The sequence below is a fragment of the Ischnura elegans genome, chromosome 13, assembly GCF_921293095.1.
Source record: "Ischnura elegans chromosome 13, ioIscEleg1.1, whole genome shotgun sequence".
Classification (NCBI taxonomy): Eukaryota; Metazoa; Arthropoda; class Insecta; order Odonata; family Coenagrionidae; genus Ischnura; species Ischnura elegans.
The window spans coordinates 12,036,636-12,059,110 of record NC_060258.1 but is presented as its reverse complement, the minus strand read 5'-3'; the positions used below and the strand labels follow the sequence as shown (position 1 = coordinate 12,059,110).

The 22,475-nt window shown below is 39.6% G+C and overlaps 1 protein-coding gene across 1 annotated transcript in view; it reads right to left on the bottom strand.

Annotated features, from left to right (window-relative positions):
• LOC124170078 overlaps positions 1 to 22,475 on the bottom strand; it is a 119,280-nt gene that overhangs the window by 3,855 nt on the left and 92,950 nt on the right. Inside the window, exons 16-19 of the mRNA XM_046548773.1 lie at positions 20,018 to 20,143; positions 13,510 to 13,676; positions 9,362 to 9,514; positions 1,543 to 1,672 (exon numbers count right to left, since the gene is read on the bottom strand). Coding sequence (XP_046404729.1) covers positions 1,543 to 1,672; positions 9,362 to 9,514; positions 13,510 to 13,676; positions 20,018 to 20,143 — 576 coding nt within the window. The remainder of the gene's footprint in view (positions 1 to 1,542; positions 1,673 to 9,361; positions 9,515 to 13,509; positions 13,677 to 20,017; positions 20,144 to 22,475) is intronic.

Sequence of the window (22,475 nt, the reverse complement as noted above, 5' to 3'; positions counted from 1 at the left end):
ATCAGTCCAAAGACCGCCTATTCTATTACCATCTGCGTGTGATGGAAGCGACAATTCCAGTTGCAATGGTCAAAATAATGAATTCGATGGAGACTTCGGCGTAGCAGCCAATGCATAGCTCTATCCAATGAAACGTCGCTGCCTTTTATGAGGTACATGCCAAATAAACCAGACAAATTGGGAATCAAGTACTAGGTTTTGACAGATTTTCAATCAAATTACTGCCTAAATGCTTTTCCATATTGTGGCAAAGATGAAGTTTTGCTATCAAATGAAACGTTGGGGAAATACAAAGTTACTAAAGTGACCGAAACATCGAAGAATTCAGCGATAATTGTAAATTTTAACATTTATTTTCCATTCATTCGGCTAGCAGAAAATTTGAAAAAATGAAAAATTTCTCTCACTTGTATTAGATAAAAGTTGGAATTATTCTTGGAATTACGTAAATCTTGAAATAATTCTCAATTATTGATTTAAGTATAATTGAAAATAAGATGAAAAGCTCAATGTAGCATTCCGTTTCGATTCCATAAGGAATTCATTTATTTTTCGGAAATACCTCTTCTCGCATTTTGATTATAAAATATAATTTCTTACATAATTTACAAGAATTTATAAATACGGCTTGCCTTAATGAGAGTTTTCATAGCATCTTACGATCAATATTAGCTCATTTCCAGTTTCAGGACCACACAACGTGATGAAAGAAGCGATAATTGTTTCATGGTCTAAGAGACAAGAGGCTTTATTTCATTCGTTGGTTTAATCCATTTTGATGGAAATGTAGTACCTGCTCAATCCTGTTGTACCACATCGAATTTGATACCAATGTGTGGACACATAATAGTTTGCCTAGATTATTCAAGGCACAAAAATTACAGTGGGAAAGGATAGGTGTTCATTTGATCAAGATTTGATTAAAAAAGTTGAATTAAATTTTTTATAGGGATGAGTCGATTCCAAATCCCGATTCTCGATTCCACCGATTCTTGGGCACGGAATCGGAATCGAGAATCGATCGCCTAATGTCGATTCCGATTCCATCGATTCCAAGAGGATAAACGTTTTGAGCATAGACGATAAGCCTGGGGCATAAAGGATGCCACACACCTAAGCGGCCGCGGTGTCAGCCTTGCCCGCACGGAGGAAACTCGGAAAATTGATTTTGTTTAATGGCAGGAATTTGAAAAAGTATCTGGCTCCAAAAATCCTGGATTCGTCCATCCCTAGTTATTTTATTCCATTCAATTCTTAAATTTAAATGACAGCGATGCTACAGATAAATCAAAACCCTACCTGTCAGAAGGAATAAGAATCGATGGAATCGGAATCGAGAATCGGGAATCGATTTGAAGGAATCGGAATTGGAATCAGAATCGAAAAAAAGTGGAATCGACTCATCCCTAATTTTTTACATCTAATACTAATCTAAATTTTACTATTCATGCCACTAAATTAAGGATTGAACATAGAATTAGAAATACAAACTAAATGTCTCTGACTTATATTATGATTTGAATTTGCAAAACATTACTGTACCTGTAATCATCTCGGTCAGATCTGTATTTGTAGAGACAAAGAGAGAGGAATCCCAGGTAGGAAAAAGCAGCCACAGGGAACCACAGTGGATAGAGGGCCATGACCATCGAGAGTGCGATGAACCTGCAACCTATGGATACGGAGGAAAACCACAGGTAAATGCAGGAAGAGAAAGTGAAAATTCTGAAAATTTGATATTATGACACATTTATTGCTCAACAATATAATTGCTCTTGTTTGCCATAAGAAAAAAGTGAAGGGTGAATGTTTATCCCAGCACAAGGTCCGACCGACGACAACACATGCGGATTGCTACGAAATAACCCAGCCAGAGCACATTGCGAGGTAACCTTGTTCCCCGGCCGAAACGCGCGACGATTAAAAACATGATGCCGTTTCCGCATGTCGCTCAATAAAGAAATGCGTAACTGATGTTTGATGCAACACAACCAACCACTTCCAACACATGTTTGATCTTTATATGTTGCTACCGTACTACACTAGCGCAACGACTCAAACGCAATTCGACCCCTTTTTGGGGAAATTGGCAATTTTATTGGTGATTAGATGACCCAGTGAACTTACCTTCTTATCTTTCTATCTGCAATTATTTAAGATAAGTTAAAGTATTCCTGATACGAACACAGAAGTTGATTTTAAGAGATACCAATATGGTGTAATACCTAGTGAGTGGACATGGAATGCTGCTCCCTTCTTAGATTAAAGACCGCTACTTTCTTCATGCTCATAATTTTTCCCACATTCCCAGCGGCAGCGACATTCTTATGGAAACAATTGCTGCTGTGTCCCCTTACACGTCCATCCCCCACGAGGAAGGCATTCGACTTACTCGCATCATGAGATCTAGGTTCCCATTATCACCAATAACTATACCAGTTAGAACCAGAAATACAAATAGATGTGAATGGGAAATGGTGTGAGAGATAAAGTTAGATGCAGGGATTGTGTAATAAGAAAGCTATTAGGAAAGAAAAGGAATACGACTTCGGTAATGTAACGGCATGGGGTACTTGTTTAGTACACTTCACACTTCTCTTCTCTCCCATGATTTTAGAAATCACTGTTACAACTCTTCCCCATCCGTTTAGATTAATTACTTCTAATTTCATATTTTTATAATTTTCATACTAGTTTATGGATTTTAAATGGAACTTGGAATTACGCCTGACCACGAGAACTTCAGGACATTTGTAATTACAAAGGAAAGGAATTTTGTATTGTGCAAATAAAAACTACTATGAATGAAAAAAGGGCATGACTCACTAGAGAGTGCATTAAAATCTGCGGAGATTTTTCAAATGCAAACGAAAAATTTAATGACGAAATATAACGCTGATTTCATCATCACTGATCAAACTAGGTGCTCATATAGAGTAGACATGAAGAGAGCGCTAGTCTCAAAAGGGCAAAATTCTGTGCAGATGGTAGTTTGGAGTATTAAAAAAACTCACCCACTCCTACACGACGCAGTATGCGATAACTACGTCCAGGAAAATACTGCCAAAAGTGTTTTTGTGCATTAGAGAGCCAGCAAGTAAATTTTGTCTCGTGATATGCTCTAAATCTGGAAAACTCACACCTCAATTGAGTTTGCTTAAGGCCGCTGTACAAGGAAAGATATGAGTGCACATAGGCGGATCTAGGGGGCCATGGGGGCACGTCCCCGCCCCCGAAAGAAATCCTGGTTCCGCCCCTGTGAATGCAACTATGTACTGTTTTGAAAAAATTCTCCCCACATATACTTAAGGGTTCTTAGGCAGTGGCGGTGCGTGCGTATACGCATGTTAGCAAGTGCACACCCAAAGATGAATAAATTAGAAAAGAAAACTATTCCTTTGCAACGAGAAGGATAAAAATCCTGTCTGCATATGCAAGATACAAGAGTCTCCGAACGCTACAGCTATCTCCTTTTCGAATTCACCGCTCTACAAGTGTGCGATCCCGTGGTATTGCGCCGGGCGCATTTTCGGTCTATGTGTTCGCTTGAGGGTGCTCTGGCGGGACGAAGTAAGCGGGGGGGTATGTAAATTTCAAATGGGTGATGGGAGCAGACTCAAAACCATGCGAATGCGCACGCGCACATTTTTGGTGACTGACTCGCAGGTAGTGTAGTGGTGTAGCCGCCACCTACACTACCAGCGCCAAACGCACCTTGACCTGCGCCCAGGTTCTTAGTCCGTCTACAGAGTCATCTGTATGGCCGTTTTCTACACTACTTCCTCATAGGGTGTAAGGAAAGGAGAATGAATTTCACCTACCGTCACTTGTAAAGGCGTGTTTAGAATAATTATTTTAATGCATGCTAATATCATTTCTGTTCATGCAATTTTAAGTGTAGAATATACCAGTGATATGTTTTGCTTTCTATGAATTCTATTACGACGAAATATGATGCTCATGGATTAGGATTAGCATAATATAATTAAATCATCCTATATCTGCTCTAATGCACACCCTAGATAAATTACCACCAGCCGCCACTGTTCTTAGGGGAGTTTTAATCACTCAATCAAAATACGAGAGTTAAATAAAACACTGAATTCAATGCAATGTGCACTCAGAGCTCAGGGAAACATGTCTTAATAATCACCCATTAAAATTGCGCAAGGTTGGAAAGTTTCCTTCGTTTGATAGGGTATTGATAATCCTTATTTAAGCCAAGCGCTACCTGCTAGCTGGGTACTCTGCTACCTGCTAGCAGCCTGCATCGTATCGGCACTCATAGTCTCATGGCCAGTGCCGGTTACCGGGAAGCAAAGTTTAGTGCGCAAGTCGTGGCAACAGAGCACTAGTTTGCTCCGGCGTGAGTTTTTAATACCCATATATATTCTATACTGCGTATAAATCATGTATTTTCGTATCATAGGAAAATAACGATTTGATGAAACAAAAAGGAAGACAATGGCAGGTTCCACAATTTAATTATTACTGCGACCGGTTTCAATACATATACAGGCATGATAGACCTGATAGAACAGACAGGCCTGATGATGATACCATGTATTGAAACCGGTCGCAGTAATAATTAAATTGTGGAACCTGCCATTGTCTTCCTTTTTGTTTCATCATGAAGGAGTTCCATCATGTTTCGCCTGACACGATTGAATTTAAATAACGATTTGGTTAACTTTGCTAAAATGGCCATTTTTCCAGTTGTCCGTCCGCAGCCACGTTTCTAGAAAAGTTAACAAAATCGTTATTTTTCATCGTAGAAACACGGTTCAAAGACGTGCTTGATTGCTTGATTGGCAGGAGTGCGATGAAAACAATCATTTTTCGATGATTGGATTGAGTGATTGTTTTCAACTTGCAGTCGGAGAGGTCACTTTTCGGGACGTAGGCCCCCCGCAGATTGGGTCGAGGAGACGGTCCTGCGTGGATGAGCTCGTCGAGGATAGGGCCGCGGATTAGCGACCCTTCGGAGTGTGTACCACACCCATCCTGAAAGCACCTGCTCCATGGGCCCCCGAAATGCATTTTAACATTTTCGCCGCATATGAGGAGAAGATATCCGGAGATTGAACAGCAGCGAAAGGGTTAAGTTTAACCTTTATTTTTTCCGTGAACTAATAAGCAAGCAAAGGGGAAAAATGTTGGATAAATACGCATTCCGTGAACACTGGTAATTAGAGCGGTACATATCATTTTGACGTCGACGGCAGGGTGACAGCAAAGACAATAAAGGTTGTTAGATCGAGTCCCGTCACGGCGAACTCAAAAGATAACAGTTTTTCAGCACGATCCCTCGTTTTGTATTTATTTAAGGTTTATAATAATTTTAAATGAAGCCAATGAAAACAGAATTAAGTGAGGAAAACAGAATTCCCTCGATAATTACAAAGTGGCGCCGAAAAGCTTTGCCCTAAAACTTTCTTCACAATGCAAATGTTTTCACTCGTACAGAGTATCCTAATGAGTATGCATCACGCAATCAGCACGAGTCTTTGCTGGTTGCATCTGCCCCTTACGCAAGGAGATTGTTTAATGAGATCCGTGGTTCCCAAAGTGGGCGCTGCTGTAGTCTATGGGGGCGAAAAGTGCCAAGGGGTCGGCAGGGGGGGGCGGCGCAGGAGGGTCCTGACAATGTAAAGGCCGCTATACACAGCGAATCATCTCGCGAATGATCATGCTGAATGATCATGCATATGAAATCAATCGCCGTGACGTAAATTTATGGGGTTATACACGGAGCATGATGACGTGCACGAGATTCGCGAATTATCTGCGCCCAGAGGATGCGCAATGGTACGCCTTAGTAACGACAGAGCTGTTTTGTTTACCTTTGCGGTTTGTGTGGTGGTGTAAACATGAATAACAGGCAAAGAAGAATAGCCGTTGCTTCGGCCGTAGCCGTTATTGCTGCCGCGGCCGTGCCATTAATGCAGCGAAACCGAAGAAGAAGGAGGAGGAGGAGGAGCGTGTGGACGAGGCCGTGGGTAGAGAGGAGAGATAGTGACTGAGGGACGCTGAACATTAGTCCTTTATTAGTTATTTCCTTTTTTAATTCCTCGCCGAGAGATTGTTTTTTGCACAAATTCGTCAAATTCCCGGTCCATTAATAAGCAAACAATAAGAAAATCACTGGCGGTATATGAACAGAAAATTAACGTACGCGACAAACAGCCGTGAATGTTAATGCCGCCATGAAAAGTAATATCTGTTACGATGTGATCCATCGTTTGCAAAATTCAGGGCCGACCAAAGGACCAGCCCAACCGCGCTCTTGCCCGGACGCCGAATACCCTTCGGACCTTCTTCCGTCCGGACAACGGAAGTCCTTTTTTAATTCCTCGCCGAGAGATTGTTTTTTGCACACATTGTTATTACTGCACAGTAACCAAATTTACCTTACCCAAGCTAAAGTCTTCGTAATATGATCCCTGCGCGAGCTAAAACCTTTTCTTTTATTTCGGAGAAGAGGAAAGCTTCAGGGGGAGGCTAGTTCTGAGTGGAGGGGGATAGAGAATCTTGGGAAATACTCTAATGTAACTATCCCACGGTACTCCGCTTCTCCCTATAGTAATTCAATCTCCTAGGGGTGTCTGTCGTTATTAGCCACAAACAACACCCTGTGAACAGTTTGTCTCATTTTCGTCAAACGATGGATGCGGGAAAATTATACGACGAGACCACGATCCTCAAACGATTAATGCGGGAAAACGATACTTCGGAGAACAACAGATGCGGGAAAAAATTACACTGCCTTTATGGAACTTCATTTGGGACCAGGAACGGAGAACGATGAATGCGTGAACGATAGATCAGGGTTCCACCGTATAATGCACTTGGTTTTAAATATATATAGACAAAGTAAATAGCTGCAGAAACACATCATTTTGACTTTTACCATATTATTCACATAAATTAAAACGAGGTGAGCTTAGTCTATTGAGAGCTATTGCCATAAATTGAAAGCCTATTTGCCGTAGAAATGTTTCCTTTAGTAAAATTCCAATGGCAAACTCATATTTTGAAGCATATGCCATGTGCCCTAATTTTGTGTGGGAACCAAACTTCGAGTTACAAATCAGATAATTTTCGTAAATGGTTCATCGTGGGTCCATTAGAAATGCAAATTATTTCATTCGTCCTTTTTCGAATACAAGTCCATCCCAAGCTATCACTGAAATAGGATAGTTTCCTTCATCAAAGAAACCGAAAGGCATTGATTGCGATTCGTTAACCACCATTAGTGTATTCATAATATACAAATTATTTCGTTTTAGAAAGACTGGGTTTCGACGAATGTCAAGGGTCAATTTTTATCCTCATTTGAAAAACGCCATATTGGTGCCCATGTGATGCCACTCCACGTGAGGTCACAAGGACCTAGTTGCTATACGAGTAGATAGGAGTTTTACATCATCTGAGGTTACCAATTCATGCATGAGGCACAGAGCTCAGGGAAACGTCTCTTAATAATCACCTATTAAAACTGGCTAACGTTGGAAAGTTTTCCTTGTTTAATACAGGTATTAATAATACGTATTTAAGCCAAGCGCTACCAGCTAGCATGGTACTCTGCTACCTGCTAGCATCTTGCGTCGTATCAGCGCTCAGAGCCTCGTCCCAAGATCACCTCACTTGCGGCAGTGGGAACCAGAACGACATCACACGGGAGTTTTTCCGGCATTCATACTTACCCATCGCGTTTTCGCGTGCTTGAAAATTTTCACTTTTCATTTAATCGCGAAAAATAGATATCGTCACATAAAAATCTAAAAGCATGAAATACGTACTCCAGGAGTAATAATCTTTCGATTTAGGTAATAAAAAAATAGTAGGAAACCACCCTATGGAAACTGGGTCCATTAGAAATGCAAGTTATTTCATTCGTCCTTTTTCGAATACAAGTCAATCCCAAGCCATCACTATAAATTGAAACGTTTAGACAAAATAACAGACTTCCGTCATTAAAATGGAAAATATCTGTCAATGTGTTGTCATATAGTACGGACCAATTACTACACTTCGAATATTCGTGTGTAGAGAAATGCATAGACTAAGATTCTGCACGAGCCTCACCATGAAACATGATTAACACATAGAATTTGATCAGTCAGTCGTAGTGTTATTATCAAGATTGAGATATTTTTAAGGTTTCATGGTGAAATTCACGCCTTTTTCCAGGTTTTTTCACGGTAGACAAAATTCACGGCTAATTCACGGTTGAGTGGGAACCTTGAGTGTTTTTCCCGTAAGGATAAGTTGGATCGTTGCATTAATTGAAAACCATAGAATGCATTTAGCATGAAACTCTAGTGAAGTAATATGTGATGATAATGAAGGCTATTATGCTATTTTACTCAAATAAGACATCGCATAATGACGCACAAAAAGGGAGGTTAACCAATAGTGATGATCCCAAAATGCGCAAATTCCATAAAGGTGAAAATAAATTTTCAAATCTGATACCACAATCGAGAAAACCGAGGACAGTGCGAAGTAAATGAATTATGACAAATAATTATTATCAATATTAATCGAAAAAGGATAATATATTTCTGCTAATGAAACCAAATATGTGACTCCTTGATCCAATCTTTGGACTATTCAATAAAGCTAACGCCGGGTTTTAATCCGCTCTTTACCACCGGCTGACACTCTTTTTCGAATACCTTCCTTTTAAATGTAGCCATTCTTAAAAAGGATAAGGTCACACTAGCCCTTATCTTAACTAATATATGGCGCCTTACAATAATGAAAAGTATGTGATGCTGTTTCAGGAAATTTAAAATGGTTTTAAATGTATAAAGAAACACAAAACGAGTGGAGGACCTGAAAAAAATGACCATAAAATTCTACGTTGGGGATTCAATCCGGCACACATCACAATCTCAGCCGCTCATTTACTCCACTAGGCCACCGTAACTCATTGCAGTGAAGGCTTTATAACACGTAAAAAAGAAACCAACTGAAAACCGGGGCAAGTACGTAGTACATGCACATGAAATAATCATTAAATCCGGCATTAAAGGAAACAGAATGATCAATTTTCATGTAAATATCGCTCTAAGAGCATGTTTCTCCACACGCAAATGAAATATTTTTGTTGAGTTACCACGGTAAACAAAAAGAGTAAGGGAAACTAAAAGTTCTTGAGAAGAAAAATTGTCTTTTTTGGAAGGAAATTTTCAGCTGTTAAGTTAATCAAGAATTGGTCCATGTTTGAGTTTCAATGGTATTTCCCGTAAGGACAAACAAGAAAGTGAGTATAATATAATGTGGTAAAATTGGGAGCTCATAAAGAAAATAATAAGTAAAATATAATGTAAAACGTGTAAAATACAGTGCTTACCCACGATTAAGAAGTGAGCCACAAAGTCGGAGGCTCTGTGTAACAGCTTGAAGTTGTTCTTGAGGCCATCGTAGTGTTCTGAGTAGTGGAACAAATGGAGGGTCCAAGAAAAAGATACAAGCGATACCACGATTCCTGTGATGGTCACGGGCCCTGGAAACGACAAAAAAGTCACACATTAACAACATTGTTTAACAGCGTAAAAGTCATCTTCACCCTAGGCATTTATGCCCGATAGATTTAAAAATGTTACTAATACGATCGTATCACCCACACTAATGTTGCAAGTCACATACCCTGCCAATAAGGAAAGCACATATGCCAGGAAACAGCGCCTAAATGGCAATAAATTAATCACGCTGAGAAACAGGGTATGACAACATAAATCGCATTGTTCAAAACTTAATAAAACCCATTATGTGACCCAGAACTTAAAAAAATATTTTAAATGTACGCAGATATTTTAAGTCCTTTTATTTACAGTTTTGAAGAAAAAATAAGGCTTCCCCACGGATTGAATGAACTGATACAAGTTGTTTGCAAATACTCTTGCTAGTGTAGCATGGGTATTTCTGTGGGTATCTACAAGGATTTTGGTCTTCAAAGCTCATCACGTCCCTGAATTGTTCTCATTAACATGGGATTAAAAAACCCCATTGGGAGCCAATAATTATGGAGGGTTGAGAGGGTTGACTTAGAAACGCACGTAGGGACTTCTTGTCAAGAAAGGACCGATAGCTAGGATCGTCTGAGAATACAGCCCTACATGTTCGAGAGCTGGGGGATGCAGATGCATTTCGTTTCATTTATATATGGCGCTGCTTTTAGTGCTGAGTATTGGGCGACGTGTATTACATTTGCTTTGAAAATGCCTGTTTATTTGGTATTTTCTTTTTGAGTACTGAGACAGGCTCTTTTTACAGCGGTCTGGAGTTGCTCATGGCATTAAGTTTGACTTGTTTATTATGTGCCATTGAAAAATTATTTTTTAGCGCTGAGAGACGGTCATTTCAACTGCCATTATCAAGTGCCAAATTCCATTTGTTCACATCCCAAAATGCTGAGAAAACTTATTCATCTTAACCAGAGAATATACGTCTCCGTTACGGGTTTAACTTATTCTCAGCCTCATACGCTTCCTGAGTTTTCAAACTCTCAGCTAAAGAAACTTCCTCAGCAGCACATTCAAGACGCTATTCCCTCATTGATGAAATTGAATTAGAAAACAAAGCTTTTGTAATTTTCGGCCACAACATATAATAACTATCAGTAGACAACACAAAGTTTACCATGCAATATAGTAAGTTAATTATCCAAAACGGTTGTAATAATAAGTTACGGTATGACACCTGCTATAAAAGAAAGAGGATACAATTGCAAAATTATTTATATAATATTGAATATACTATTCCTATAAAATAATTTACTCTTAAACAGCAAAATATACATTCTATTCAACAACCGGATCACCAGGGTAGAAAAACGGCACAACTACACACAATAAAAATAACGTTCAACTAGTCATGCAATAAATAACACAAAAGGGAACAGCATAAGTTGATATATGCAGTTGAGTAGGCAAGGTTTACACTCATCACAACAAACAGGCAGGCACGGGATCAAGGGAAATCAGGAGATTCACTCACTCGCACACGCATAACTAAGGAATAATGCGGCACCCCTACGTTAAAATGAGCACCAATTCAACTATCCTACGCTAATAAAAACAAAATTAACGTATTTGCACGAATCTAAGACGCGGTTTACTTCCCTCCTAACTCCTGGAGGTTCGTCTTACAATCGGATGCAAAATTCTCAACGTCAATCGGGTTGCATAATTTACTTCGGAAAAAAATGAAGGTTACCAGAGTTTGCCACCTGATAGCTATACAACGAAAAATCAACATCAAAAATAGCTTAACAGCAATTTAGCACATTTAATTTTGTGTTCAAGTAAAAGAAATTCCATTTTTGGGCAGCAGGCAAAGATTCGGCGCGTGCCGATCAGTCGCTGGGTGCACTTCTGCCGTGTCCGTGAGATCACCTTCTTTACCCTGGGTTCAGCTCCATTCAAGTTAAAGCTTGATCACCTCACAAAATGTTCGTGTGATTGGTTACAATTTACCTAAATTGTAACGTTTAAGCCTCAACGCCGTCGCGGAATAAACTGCTATAAAGTTGTTTAATTTTTCTCAGAGCAAGGATAAGAAGGCAACATGATTTGCCTCTGTGTAGATTGATTCAGTTGTAGTTCCATGCCTCTCAGAGTATTACGATGGCAGAGAAAAGAAGTCATTTTACAGCCGCTTTCAAAGGAAAAGTTATTCAGTGGAACCCCGATCTATCATTCCCTCATTGATCATTTTCCCGCATTCATCGTTCGCCGTTTCTGGTCCCAAATAAAATTCCACATAGACAGTGTAATTTTTTTACCGCATCTATCGTTCCCCGAAGTATCGTTTTCCCGCATTGATCGTTTGAAGATCAAGGTCCCGACGAAAAATTATTCCCACATCCATCATTTGATGAAAATGAGACGAAATGACTTTGTGTCATTTATGGCTGATAACAAAAGGCACGCATTTTAAATCTGGCCCAGGAGAGGGAACCACCATAGGGAGAAGCTCAGTGCCATGTGGGAAAGTAGCATTAGTGCATTTCCCAAGATCCATTATCCCCCTCCATTCAGCACTCCCCTCCCCCTCCGAAGCATACATCAAGTTACAATTTATGAGTTATGCTATGAATCTATATTGTCACAGTCACAGACGAAGGGATATTTTCTCAGGATATTTGGTTTCTCCCGGCTAGCAATTCGAATTCATTTACCCTTCTGGCACTACTCTAATTAGAAAAGAAAAGGCATCTTTACAACAAAATATGTCATGGCACTGTCATATGGTCATGCTTCGCCCTCTGCAGTATGCTCTGCATAAGCCATACGCGATAGCATCAGTTCCGAACTTCATCTCGTACGAGTGGTTCCCTACTTTCCACGGTGAACTAGGGAATAAAACACTCCAATGGCCGCAACAAGGGACCTCGTCACAGGTATAAAACAAAACTGTGTGGTATGCTGTAATGAGAATATTCACAGCAGTGAACAATCCCAGCCTCTCATCCGGTAACCCTTCACTAACACACGATCAACAGTGTAGAAACCTTCGCGAGGGAATTTGAGGGACCTCGCTAAGGCTGCCTACGTTGAATCCAATCACTCGCTTAACTACGAAGGAACCTTCACGAGGGTTTTTTGGGGCCTCGCTAAGACTGCTTAAGTTAAGAAACACACACTCACACAATCAATCACACACACAACACTTACCCCGTGGGTTGTACTCCAGGAGAATTAGCTCGAAAATGAGCGATGGAACTGCCACCTGGACGGGATAAGCATACCGGTTTCGGAATCCAAGATTCCCTTCTCAACGCAACCAAGGATAAAAGCTTCACTTCAGTTAATCAGTTTTAGAAAAAGTTGTTAAAATGATAGTGTGTGCTTCCTATGAACTCCCTTGATTGACATTTCGTCTTCAAGTAAAAATATTGTCTTCCAGAAAAGGTTAATAGTTTTAACCAGCTAACACCCCACATTTGAAAAGGAGAAACGTTTGGTACTGGGATCACTAACGTTAAATTTCCTAGAAATTAGCCTTCAATGTGACGAGGAAAATACTAGATGATCGATGCCGAGTTGCAAATTGCAAATATTGTCTGGCATACTTTATTAATGTTCCTCAGAATGGGTATACCAGTAATACATGGATCGTGTTCCGATTCAGTGAATGAACAGTGTCTGCGATTGTCATTGTGACCTTAGTGCTCTGTCGACTGACATGTTTTTACCCAGGGTGACCAATTCGACCCTACAAACTTCAATCTCTTTGCCCACACCTCCGTCAGAGGCGTGTAATGAGAAATGACTCAATTGCAGCCGACCAATTATGCCCGCATAATCATACAGTTTTGCATTTCTCATTTACAGTTGGCAGAGTTTGAAGAAGCAGAAAGAGTAAGTATTACGTAGCCATTCCATTTCCATATCTAACTTTCCATTCTCCGTTCTCCGCGTGTTAAGGCTTTCAGGAGAGTTTCTTTCTATTCCATCGACCAGAGCGAACCCTGATCATACATGCACATACACTCACCGACCGTCTCGTCGTTGCCTAATTGGACGATGGCGATGACCAATTGGAGGAGGAGCTGCGGCGCAGACTCATTCAGTGCCTCGTGCATCTTCCACTTGAGCTGCCACAGTTCGTTGTATACCATCGCAGCGAAGGAATGCACGTTAATCAACGATATTTTACTCCAACTGAAAAAGAGAGTCAAGAAAAACTGTTATTCCGTAAAAATTTATATTCAGGTCTCATGCCCACCCTCAGTAATTTTTTTTACTCCAAGTCAAGTCCCTTACTACCAGTCAAACCCAGCACTTCAACAAAATGTAGATAAATAATACCATTATATCGGCCTTTTATTCAATTTTGTATCTAAAGAAATCCCTAAATAGAAATAAAACGCTTCTTTGTAGAATAAAAACACCTTGGGAAGATTGTTAAATAATGCAAAAGATGTGATTGAACCCAAGTTAAAATCAGGTACAGTAGAACCTCACTTATGAAACTTTCAGTGGAAAACCAAAAAAAGTTTCATAAGTGAGGAAGTTTCATGTGTGAGGTTTTTCGGTATTTAGCATGAAATCCTTTCCTATAGGGGCTGGTTTGTTTCCAGGATGCAATCACTTATTTGGAGGCAAGAAATTGAAGCCTAATGATCCTATTTTCTCAAAAGTACCACCCCAGATGATGTGTTACTTTAAGAGAAACATAATTTTACATTCCTGAACAACATTACCCACGGTTGAACGCCTAGTATTTCTGGTACTAAGCTGCAAGGCTATCATACTGGAGAGATTTCGGAATGATGGCACTAAATGTTCACAGAGAAGCTAATTTTTTAAAAAAGTTGACTCATTAAAAGCAGTTTTCAGGAAATTCATTTTACCACCTATAGGCAAACCCCAGATTGGAGATTGAAGAAATGAAATACCTGAGGAAAGTCATCCAAATTAACCCCGTAATTAGGGAGCAAAATTTCACTAATGCATGACAAAGGCTTCACACCCTATGGACCCGGGTTAATGGCAGAGGCAGAAAGTTTTCAGAGATGGCTCTATCCCTGCTTGAGAGTAGTGTGGACGGAACTTCCAGTGCAACACACTGTCCGGCAGATGCGACATTAAGCCCTGGTTAAGCCAATCGTTACAACTTGGCTAATTCCAACACAGGGTTTCTATACTCTCTCTCTTACCTCATGGCGAAAATGATCCCAGCTGTTGGTTTACTCCCTCCAAATACCATGCAATAGATAATATGGAGCACCTGGCAGTGGCGTAATTATGGTTGGGGGATGAGGGGATAGATCCCACTCCAAAGCCTCAGAGAAATTTAAAAATAATTAAAACACAAGTCTAGCTTTGATAAACAGCAACTGCATCTACTTTAAGTTAAATTTTATGTGCAAAAATTATGTAGAACATATTTACAGGCATGCCATTTTTTTTATTGCACGGGAATCCCCGTTGCCTTGTATGGGAGGGGGGGGGTGAAGCCGCCCCCCAGGTACTACCATTACCCCCAAAGCATATTCCTAGTTACGACACTGGTACCCGGGATATTCTGTGACTAAATTCACTTTTCCGGTGCTTAGAAAACTTTTAAGTGAGCATTTGAAATAATCGCGCAACTGCTGTCAGTGATGAATGGACAAAAATAGATTAAGAGCCCGGAAAAATCTCCCCTCTCAATAATGTTTATGCACTAAAAAAGAATTTTTCCATGACATTTTAGCAATAATAGATTGAATCTACCGGGAATAGCTTCTCTGCCGGCATTCTTCCGCGAATTCAGCGCCGGGAACTTCGACTCGCAAGCCGTGTGATTCATCTCCAAGTAATATTTTGCTTCCCCATATCTGGAAACAACACCAAGACTGTTTTTGTACTTCGATATAATGGTTATAAGTCATTCCTGAGTCGAAAGGAACTGCCTCATCTCTCGCGTTTTGAATTTGACGTTAATGATTACGTTACTACTAACGACGCGAGTTATTCTCCGAGGGCATTCGTACTAACTCTCGTTCAGTTAAAAAATAAAAGCTTGCCACCAGGCAGTCAAGGTCAAACTATATTTCATTCAAATCCACAGATACAAGTTGGGTCAGTTTTGATCTGCACGCCGCGTAAGCAACTTTCCTCCGCCTCAATTCATCCCGCGGATGAGGGATTAGCCCGCGGAATGAGTCCACGCATGCTGTTTTTGCCATCGTGTTGAATCACCAACGACTTACGTCCATACTACAAATTCGATAATCTTTTTTGGATGACCTTGGAAGCCAAAATTTTGGTACGCGAGGATTTTTAACGGCTCATTTAGGTGTTATTTCGCTGAGGCGACGGGAAGCATAACCTTGGAAATTTCTAGACAATCTTCCGTTAGAGATAGATATTCCTGATTAACGATCATCCACTGCAGTTAAAATTAGCATCTAATGAACAGCATCGCTCATTATTAAAATTAATTATTCTTCATTGACATATCTATGTAATGAGTGCATCCTACCCCCGCTCCTATGACTAAAATTTGCGCGCATACCGCTAACTTCTCGTAGAGCAGTTCTCTGACAAGTCGTATAAGTGAGGTATTTTATCTCATTGGACTGGAAAAATACGTTTCGTAACCGAGGTTGTCGTATAAGTGAAGAGTTTCATAACTGAGGCTGGAAATATATGGGTTCACATGGGGTTATTCACCGGACCAAAAAAAATCGGCGTATAAGTGAGGTCATCGTATAACTGAGGGTCATATAACCGAGGTTCTACTGTATCTCTAAATTAAAGCGTAACAAATGTGATTCATGTTATATCGGCCAAATGGGACAAAACTTCAAGACAAGGATGAAGGAACACGAAGCATGCTGGAAGAACAAGAATGATACGTCAGCTTTCGCCCGGCACCTTTTGGAAATGTACCAAAGCAGTTTTGAACCAGAAATAATCCATTTTACTGGGAAAGGAAGGACGTTTGGTTGCCTTAGAATTTCGAAAGATAGCTACAAACCAAAAACCTTGTTAACCATGTAATCTTCCTTGTGGCGTCATGTACCAGCTTTGGCATGCACGTTTGGAGACTTACGTGTTGAATTCATAAAAAATAATCAGTGATTCTTTGTCTAACGTTGAAGGATGAACATTTTTTGCAGTAACTGTGAAAATGCTAACTCTACAAATAAGATACCCTTGTACCCTTACTATGGATGCTGAATAGGTGGTTGTATTCGAAGGATAATAAAATGCTAACATCTATGCCGTTTATTTGAAAAATGTATCTATTCAAATGCGGAAGATATTTAAGGTACGTGATGCTGTGACGTCATGTGCCAATAGTGGCCGTTAAGGTACTACTCTTGACAAACTTTCTTTCAACCCCCTTCCTCTGCAGGAATTACCAATCCCAGCTCGGTACCAACTCCACTCCATCAACAAACGTAGTGTACATTAACCTGTCCCCAACATATGTTTTATATTCTCTGTATTTGATAATAATGGTGTAGTAGCTGAAACCGGTCATAAAATAGAAATTTTCTATTTTTTGGAAGTAAAGAAGTGTCTTTTATTGATAGTATGGAGTCCTTGCACCACGTATGACCATAAAGTTTCGATTTAAGTCGGCAATGAGTAGAAAAAATTTATTTTCGAGTCAAAAGCTAAGCAAATGTTTCAATCGACCAGTACTCCTTTTGTCACTGGTGGACAATAGTATCCTGTCAGCAATACTGCAACACCTTCAACCTACTTGTCAGCCTAAAGGCCAGTTTTTAGAACATGATAGCAATAGGCTCTCGGTAGGGAACTTTTTCCCAGAGATAGCAGAAGCTCTACGTCAATGGTGGTGCTCACAGAAAGCATCAATACACGGAAAATGGTGAAATTAGTGGGAAAATTTCCGTGAAGGGGATTCATCGATTTTGAACGAACTGGAAATTTAAGGTGAAACTTAGTGACACGTAAGCAAGTGAATTATTAGCTAAGATCGTTTTTCGAACTCATCGTTATGTGGGTATCTACGGAATTTTGAAATAGCAAAGGTATGAGAGAGAATTAACGTGAATTTTTTTTGTCAATCCACTGTATACAGAGAAACAATCTATCAGGTCCCTTTAGCCTCTTAATTATTCGAACATCACTTCATCTCTACTAGGGGCCAACCCATAGTTAGTTATTTATATCAATGAGCAAATTGGTTCCATTACCAAAATTAACATAAGCTCAAATGCAACATTTTTATAGGCTTAACTTGATGTGACATAAATAATGACACACTAACTTCTAATAATAATTTTAAAATTTTGTACCGAATCTAAGACGAACACGATTCTAAGACTCCTTTAGACCCTTTTAGAAACTCCAATAGGGAAAAATTTTTTTCCTAATAACGATGCCAATGAACGGTGAATGCGGGAATCTTTGGCTAGGTTGCAAATGTCCCAGGAAACGCAGGATTTTTTTTTGCGCGTGATTATGATAGTCAGTATAGGATTCAAACAAGATGTTAGCTAATTACGGGAGTACTAGTACTATATCAAGACACTTAGGTCCAATAATTGTTTATTTGACTAAGTTTCTTCGGCAGGACCATGGTCCGAAGACGAATATAATTAAACTGGTGAAAATGAAACCTGACTTTATGAAACACACGGAAAACGCTCGGTGGTTTGAAGTCAAGCCACCCGGGAAAGTAGGGAACCACTCGTACGAAGTGAAGTTCGGAACTGATACTATCACGTACGGCATGCACAGAGCATACTGCCAAGGGTGAAGCATGACCATATGACTGCGACATGAATTTTTTTTCCTGAAGGTACCCATTCTTTTCTAATTAGTTTTCTAATCTTTCATCTTCGTCAGTAACTATTCTGTTTTAGGAAAAAAATTCCGCATTAACTGCCGAGAAGCTCAGCTACGAGGATATCATGTTTCGCTATCGTATTTTTCCATCTAGTGCATTGCTAAAAAATGCTCAAATAACGTTAGAAATATGTCGTGTTTTGTCTTTTTTTTTGAATTACGTGCACATAACAAATATTTCAATCTAATAAATGTGTTATACCATAGAGTAAGTCTATACTTACTCTGTGGTTATACCAATTGCTGAAATTCATTGTTAGACACCTCTGGGGCTAATAGGTGATTCATGCAGCAGTTAACCACCAGAAACTGGGAACTTCGAAGCAGGTAGGCAGTAAAAGGTCAGTGGGTGAGAAAAGGGGGAGGGCGTGAAATACGTACGTTTCTATATTACTCGTGTAACTTGATATTTTTTTCGAAGCTACTTAAGGTCTTTGTAATACAATCCCTGTGCGAGCTGGGACCTTTTGTTTGATTTTGGGGAAGAGGAAAGTGCCAGAAGGGGGAGGCGAGTGCTGAATGAAGGGGGATAACGGATCTTGGGAAATGCACTAATGCTACTCTCCCATGGCACCGATCTTATCTCTATGGTAGTTCCATCTCCTGGGGAAGATTCAAACTATGAGCCTGTTTTTATTAGCCACAAATGACACATTGCATTTATTTCGTCTCATTTTCGCAAAACGATGGATGCGGGAAAATTATACGTCGGGACCGCGATCTTCAAACGATCAGTCTACATGGAACTTTATTTGGTACCAGAAACAACATGAAAGGGGCAGTGTAATGACTTCTTTTCTCTGCAATCGTAACGCTCTGAAAGGCACGGGAACACAAGTGAAACAATCTCTCTAATCAGAATAAAATCATGTAGCCTTCTTTCCGTTGCTCTGAGAAAAATTCAACGACTTTGTAGCAGTTTATCCCGCAACGGCATTGAGGCTTTAACGTTACAATTTAGGTAAACTGTAACCAATCACACGAACATTTTGTGAGTTGATCAAGGTTGGACTTGAATGGAGTCGAACCCAGGCTAATGCAGGCGATCTCGCGGATACGGCAGAAGTGCAAACGGCGACTTATCGGCACGCACCGAATCTTTGCCTGCTGCCTTAAAATGGAAAATGTTTTTTTTCTTGAACAAATAATTAATTAAGCTAAATTACTTCACAGCTATTTTTGACGTTGGTTTTTTGCTGTATAGCTATCAGAAGGCAAACTCAGGTACCCATAAATTTTTTGACGCAAATTATGCAACCCGATTGACATCGAGAATTTGCTTCCGATTGTAAGACAAACCCTCTTTTCTGCAGGAGTCAGGAGGGAAAAAAACCTCGTCTTAGATTCGTGCCAATACGGTATTTTATCAATGCGTCTGACATTCTCTGCCAATAAGTTCCAATGTGGACTCATGAGAATGGAGCATTTAAATAGTTATTATTGTAACAGTCGAACCCCTGGATGTCCATTCAATTCCTTAAACCATTGGCTACAAAATTACTCATTACTTCAAATTTACTCATCTGATTAAATTTTGCAATACCATTAAGTTATAGAAGATAAAGCTTTCCTAAATTAATTAATTCAAATAATTATTCAATAGCCTATTGAATAACCACATTAAATAGCGATACATATTTCCACCATTAAAATTTAACATGAAGTATGCCAACGACTATAGTATTTACCTTAGCTTCTCCGCCAATTCCTTGTAATGACCTCCACGTGCTCTATTCAGCTCTTCGTAGAACACGTGAAGGTCATGGTCAAATTTTCTCCTCGAATTGATGGCAAACATCACGCTCCTCAATGCTCTGAATGCAAAAGAAAGATAAATATTAGTACACTTACAGCAAATTTATCATAACATCAGTTAGTCTGAGTGCTTGTCACTAGCTTTTACTCAAATCAATTCCATTCTAAACAGGACCAAAATATCTTCTATAAATAGGCAAAAGAAGATGCTACGCTATTTAAAATATACGATTAAATGGTTTAAGGTGGCCGACGTATTCCATCTTCCATTCCTCTCCCATTAAACCGCAGCGCTCAGAACTTTTACTCTCCAAGCCCCCATTGTTCCCCCTCTCCACCCTCCTCTTTCCTCTAATCTGTCTTTTCCTCTACTCACTTCCACGACGGCATTTTGTGCAATGGGAAATTTTCCAGATAGAAATACCTGACGATGATTCAAATTGTTTAAGCAGATAAAAAAACCCTCTATATTACTCGCTTATTTAATTATAACGATTTACAATCGTATTTTGAAAACTACACCAAAATGACCGGCAGCCATCCCATTTACCTTGTGACCTACAGTTATAGGTTATAGTTACTTATACTCAATAAAAATTTTAATAGACCCTCATCTGAGCCCATAAACTGAACCATAATTTTTTCAAAAACTATTAGCGTAGGGGTTGTGATTGTATGGAAGTCCGCATGGTGAGTATTGCATAATGTTGTTCATGGATATTGCATTAATCTTCTGTGGAGGATATATATGTTGGGAAACTGAATTAATATTAGGACTTTTCCTTTGTTCTCAAGCAAGCATACAATAAGGCGAATACTCGCGTTAAATTTTAATAAATTACAGTTTTGTAGAGAAAGAATTTTGCAGAAAAGAATTTCGACTCTATTTTTAGTTTTCATTTATAGTTACAATTTTTTTGCGAGACGCTGTGTCAGTGAGTAAACGAAGATTGGAATAATTCATGAACGGACTTGAAAGGCTACACTGAGGCTCTTTTCTTCAAAATTAAAATATAACAATAAAATTATAGGTAGTAAGTATTAGGGATGTGTGAGTACCACTTTTTGATCACCAGTCGAGTTGAAAACTACTCCCGAGTATCGAGTCGAGCATGGTAATTTCTGGACCAGGAAATGCAACCATGCACGCACTAATATATTCTCATTTTTCCAGTACCATTATGAGTTTTTTATTCTAAATGCTTAGCTTGATGTAAAACGGAAAGGATAATGAGGAATTTAGAGGGTAATTGTGCCAGAATCAGGAGATAAATGAAAATTAATTCATCTTAAAGAGTTCCATAGGCAAAACTGAAATAATTTTAACCGTTAGAAATGAATCACGTAATATTTAATCCTTTCAATTCTCATGCGGGAAAAACAATTTCCCTACTTTTTTCCGCAGGTTTTGACGTCTCCACGTTACTACCTGCTGAAAATTGCCTTTCATGGCAAATTTCTGCCGGCAGTAAAGGCAAGTAAAATTCAAGGCAAGGCAATAGGGTAGTTTCCTTCATCAAATAAAACGAAAGGCATTGATTGTGATTCGTTACCCACCATTAGTGTATTCATAATACACAAATTATTTGGTTTTTGAAATACCGGTTTAGACGAATGGCAAGGGTCGAATTTTATCCTCATTTGAAAAAGGCCAGATTGGCACCCATGCGATTCCACTCCGCATGACGTCACAGGGACCTAGTTTCTACACGAGAGGATAGGAGTTATACATCGTCTGAGGTTACCAATGGATGCATGAGGCGCAGAGCTCAGGGAAACATGTCTTAATAATCACCTATTAAAACTGGCTAAGGTCGGAAAGTTTTCTTCGTTTGATAAAGTATTAATAAACCTTTTATAAGCCAAGCGCTACCATCCAGCAGGGCATTCAGCTACCCGCTAGCAGCCTGCGTCGTACCAGAGCTAAGCCTCGCCTCAAGGTCACCTCACAGGGCGGCAGCGGGGACCAGAAATACGTCGCACAGACGTTTTCCCTTCATTCCTACTTACCCGTCGCGTTTTCGCGCGCTTGAAAATTTTCACTTTTCATTTTATCGCGAAAAATGGTTATCGTCATTTAAAAATCTAAAAGCGTGAAATACGTACTCCAGGAGTAATAATCTTTTGATTAAGGCAATAAAAAAATAACAGGAAACCACCCTATTGCAGCACAAGTGCATACTTTCTATCCGCAAGGGCAAGATTCGGGAGCATTGGGAATACGTGTCAAAAATTATATCAACGATTGATATGGGTTTTCAGTCTTCATGGAGTTTAAGTGGACGAGGTGAACGATCTGTAGAGCTTAGTTTTAGCTTTTGTAAAGTAAAACAATATACATTTCTCATGTCGTAAAATCAAGCTTAGTAACTCAACAACAAGTACAGTGCA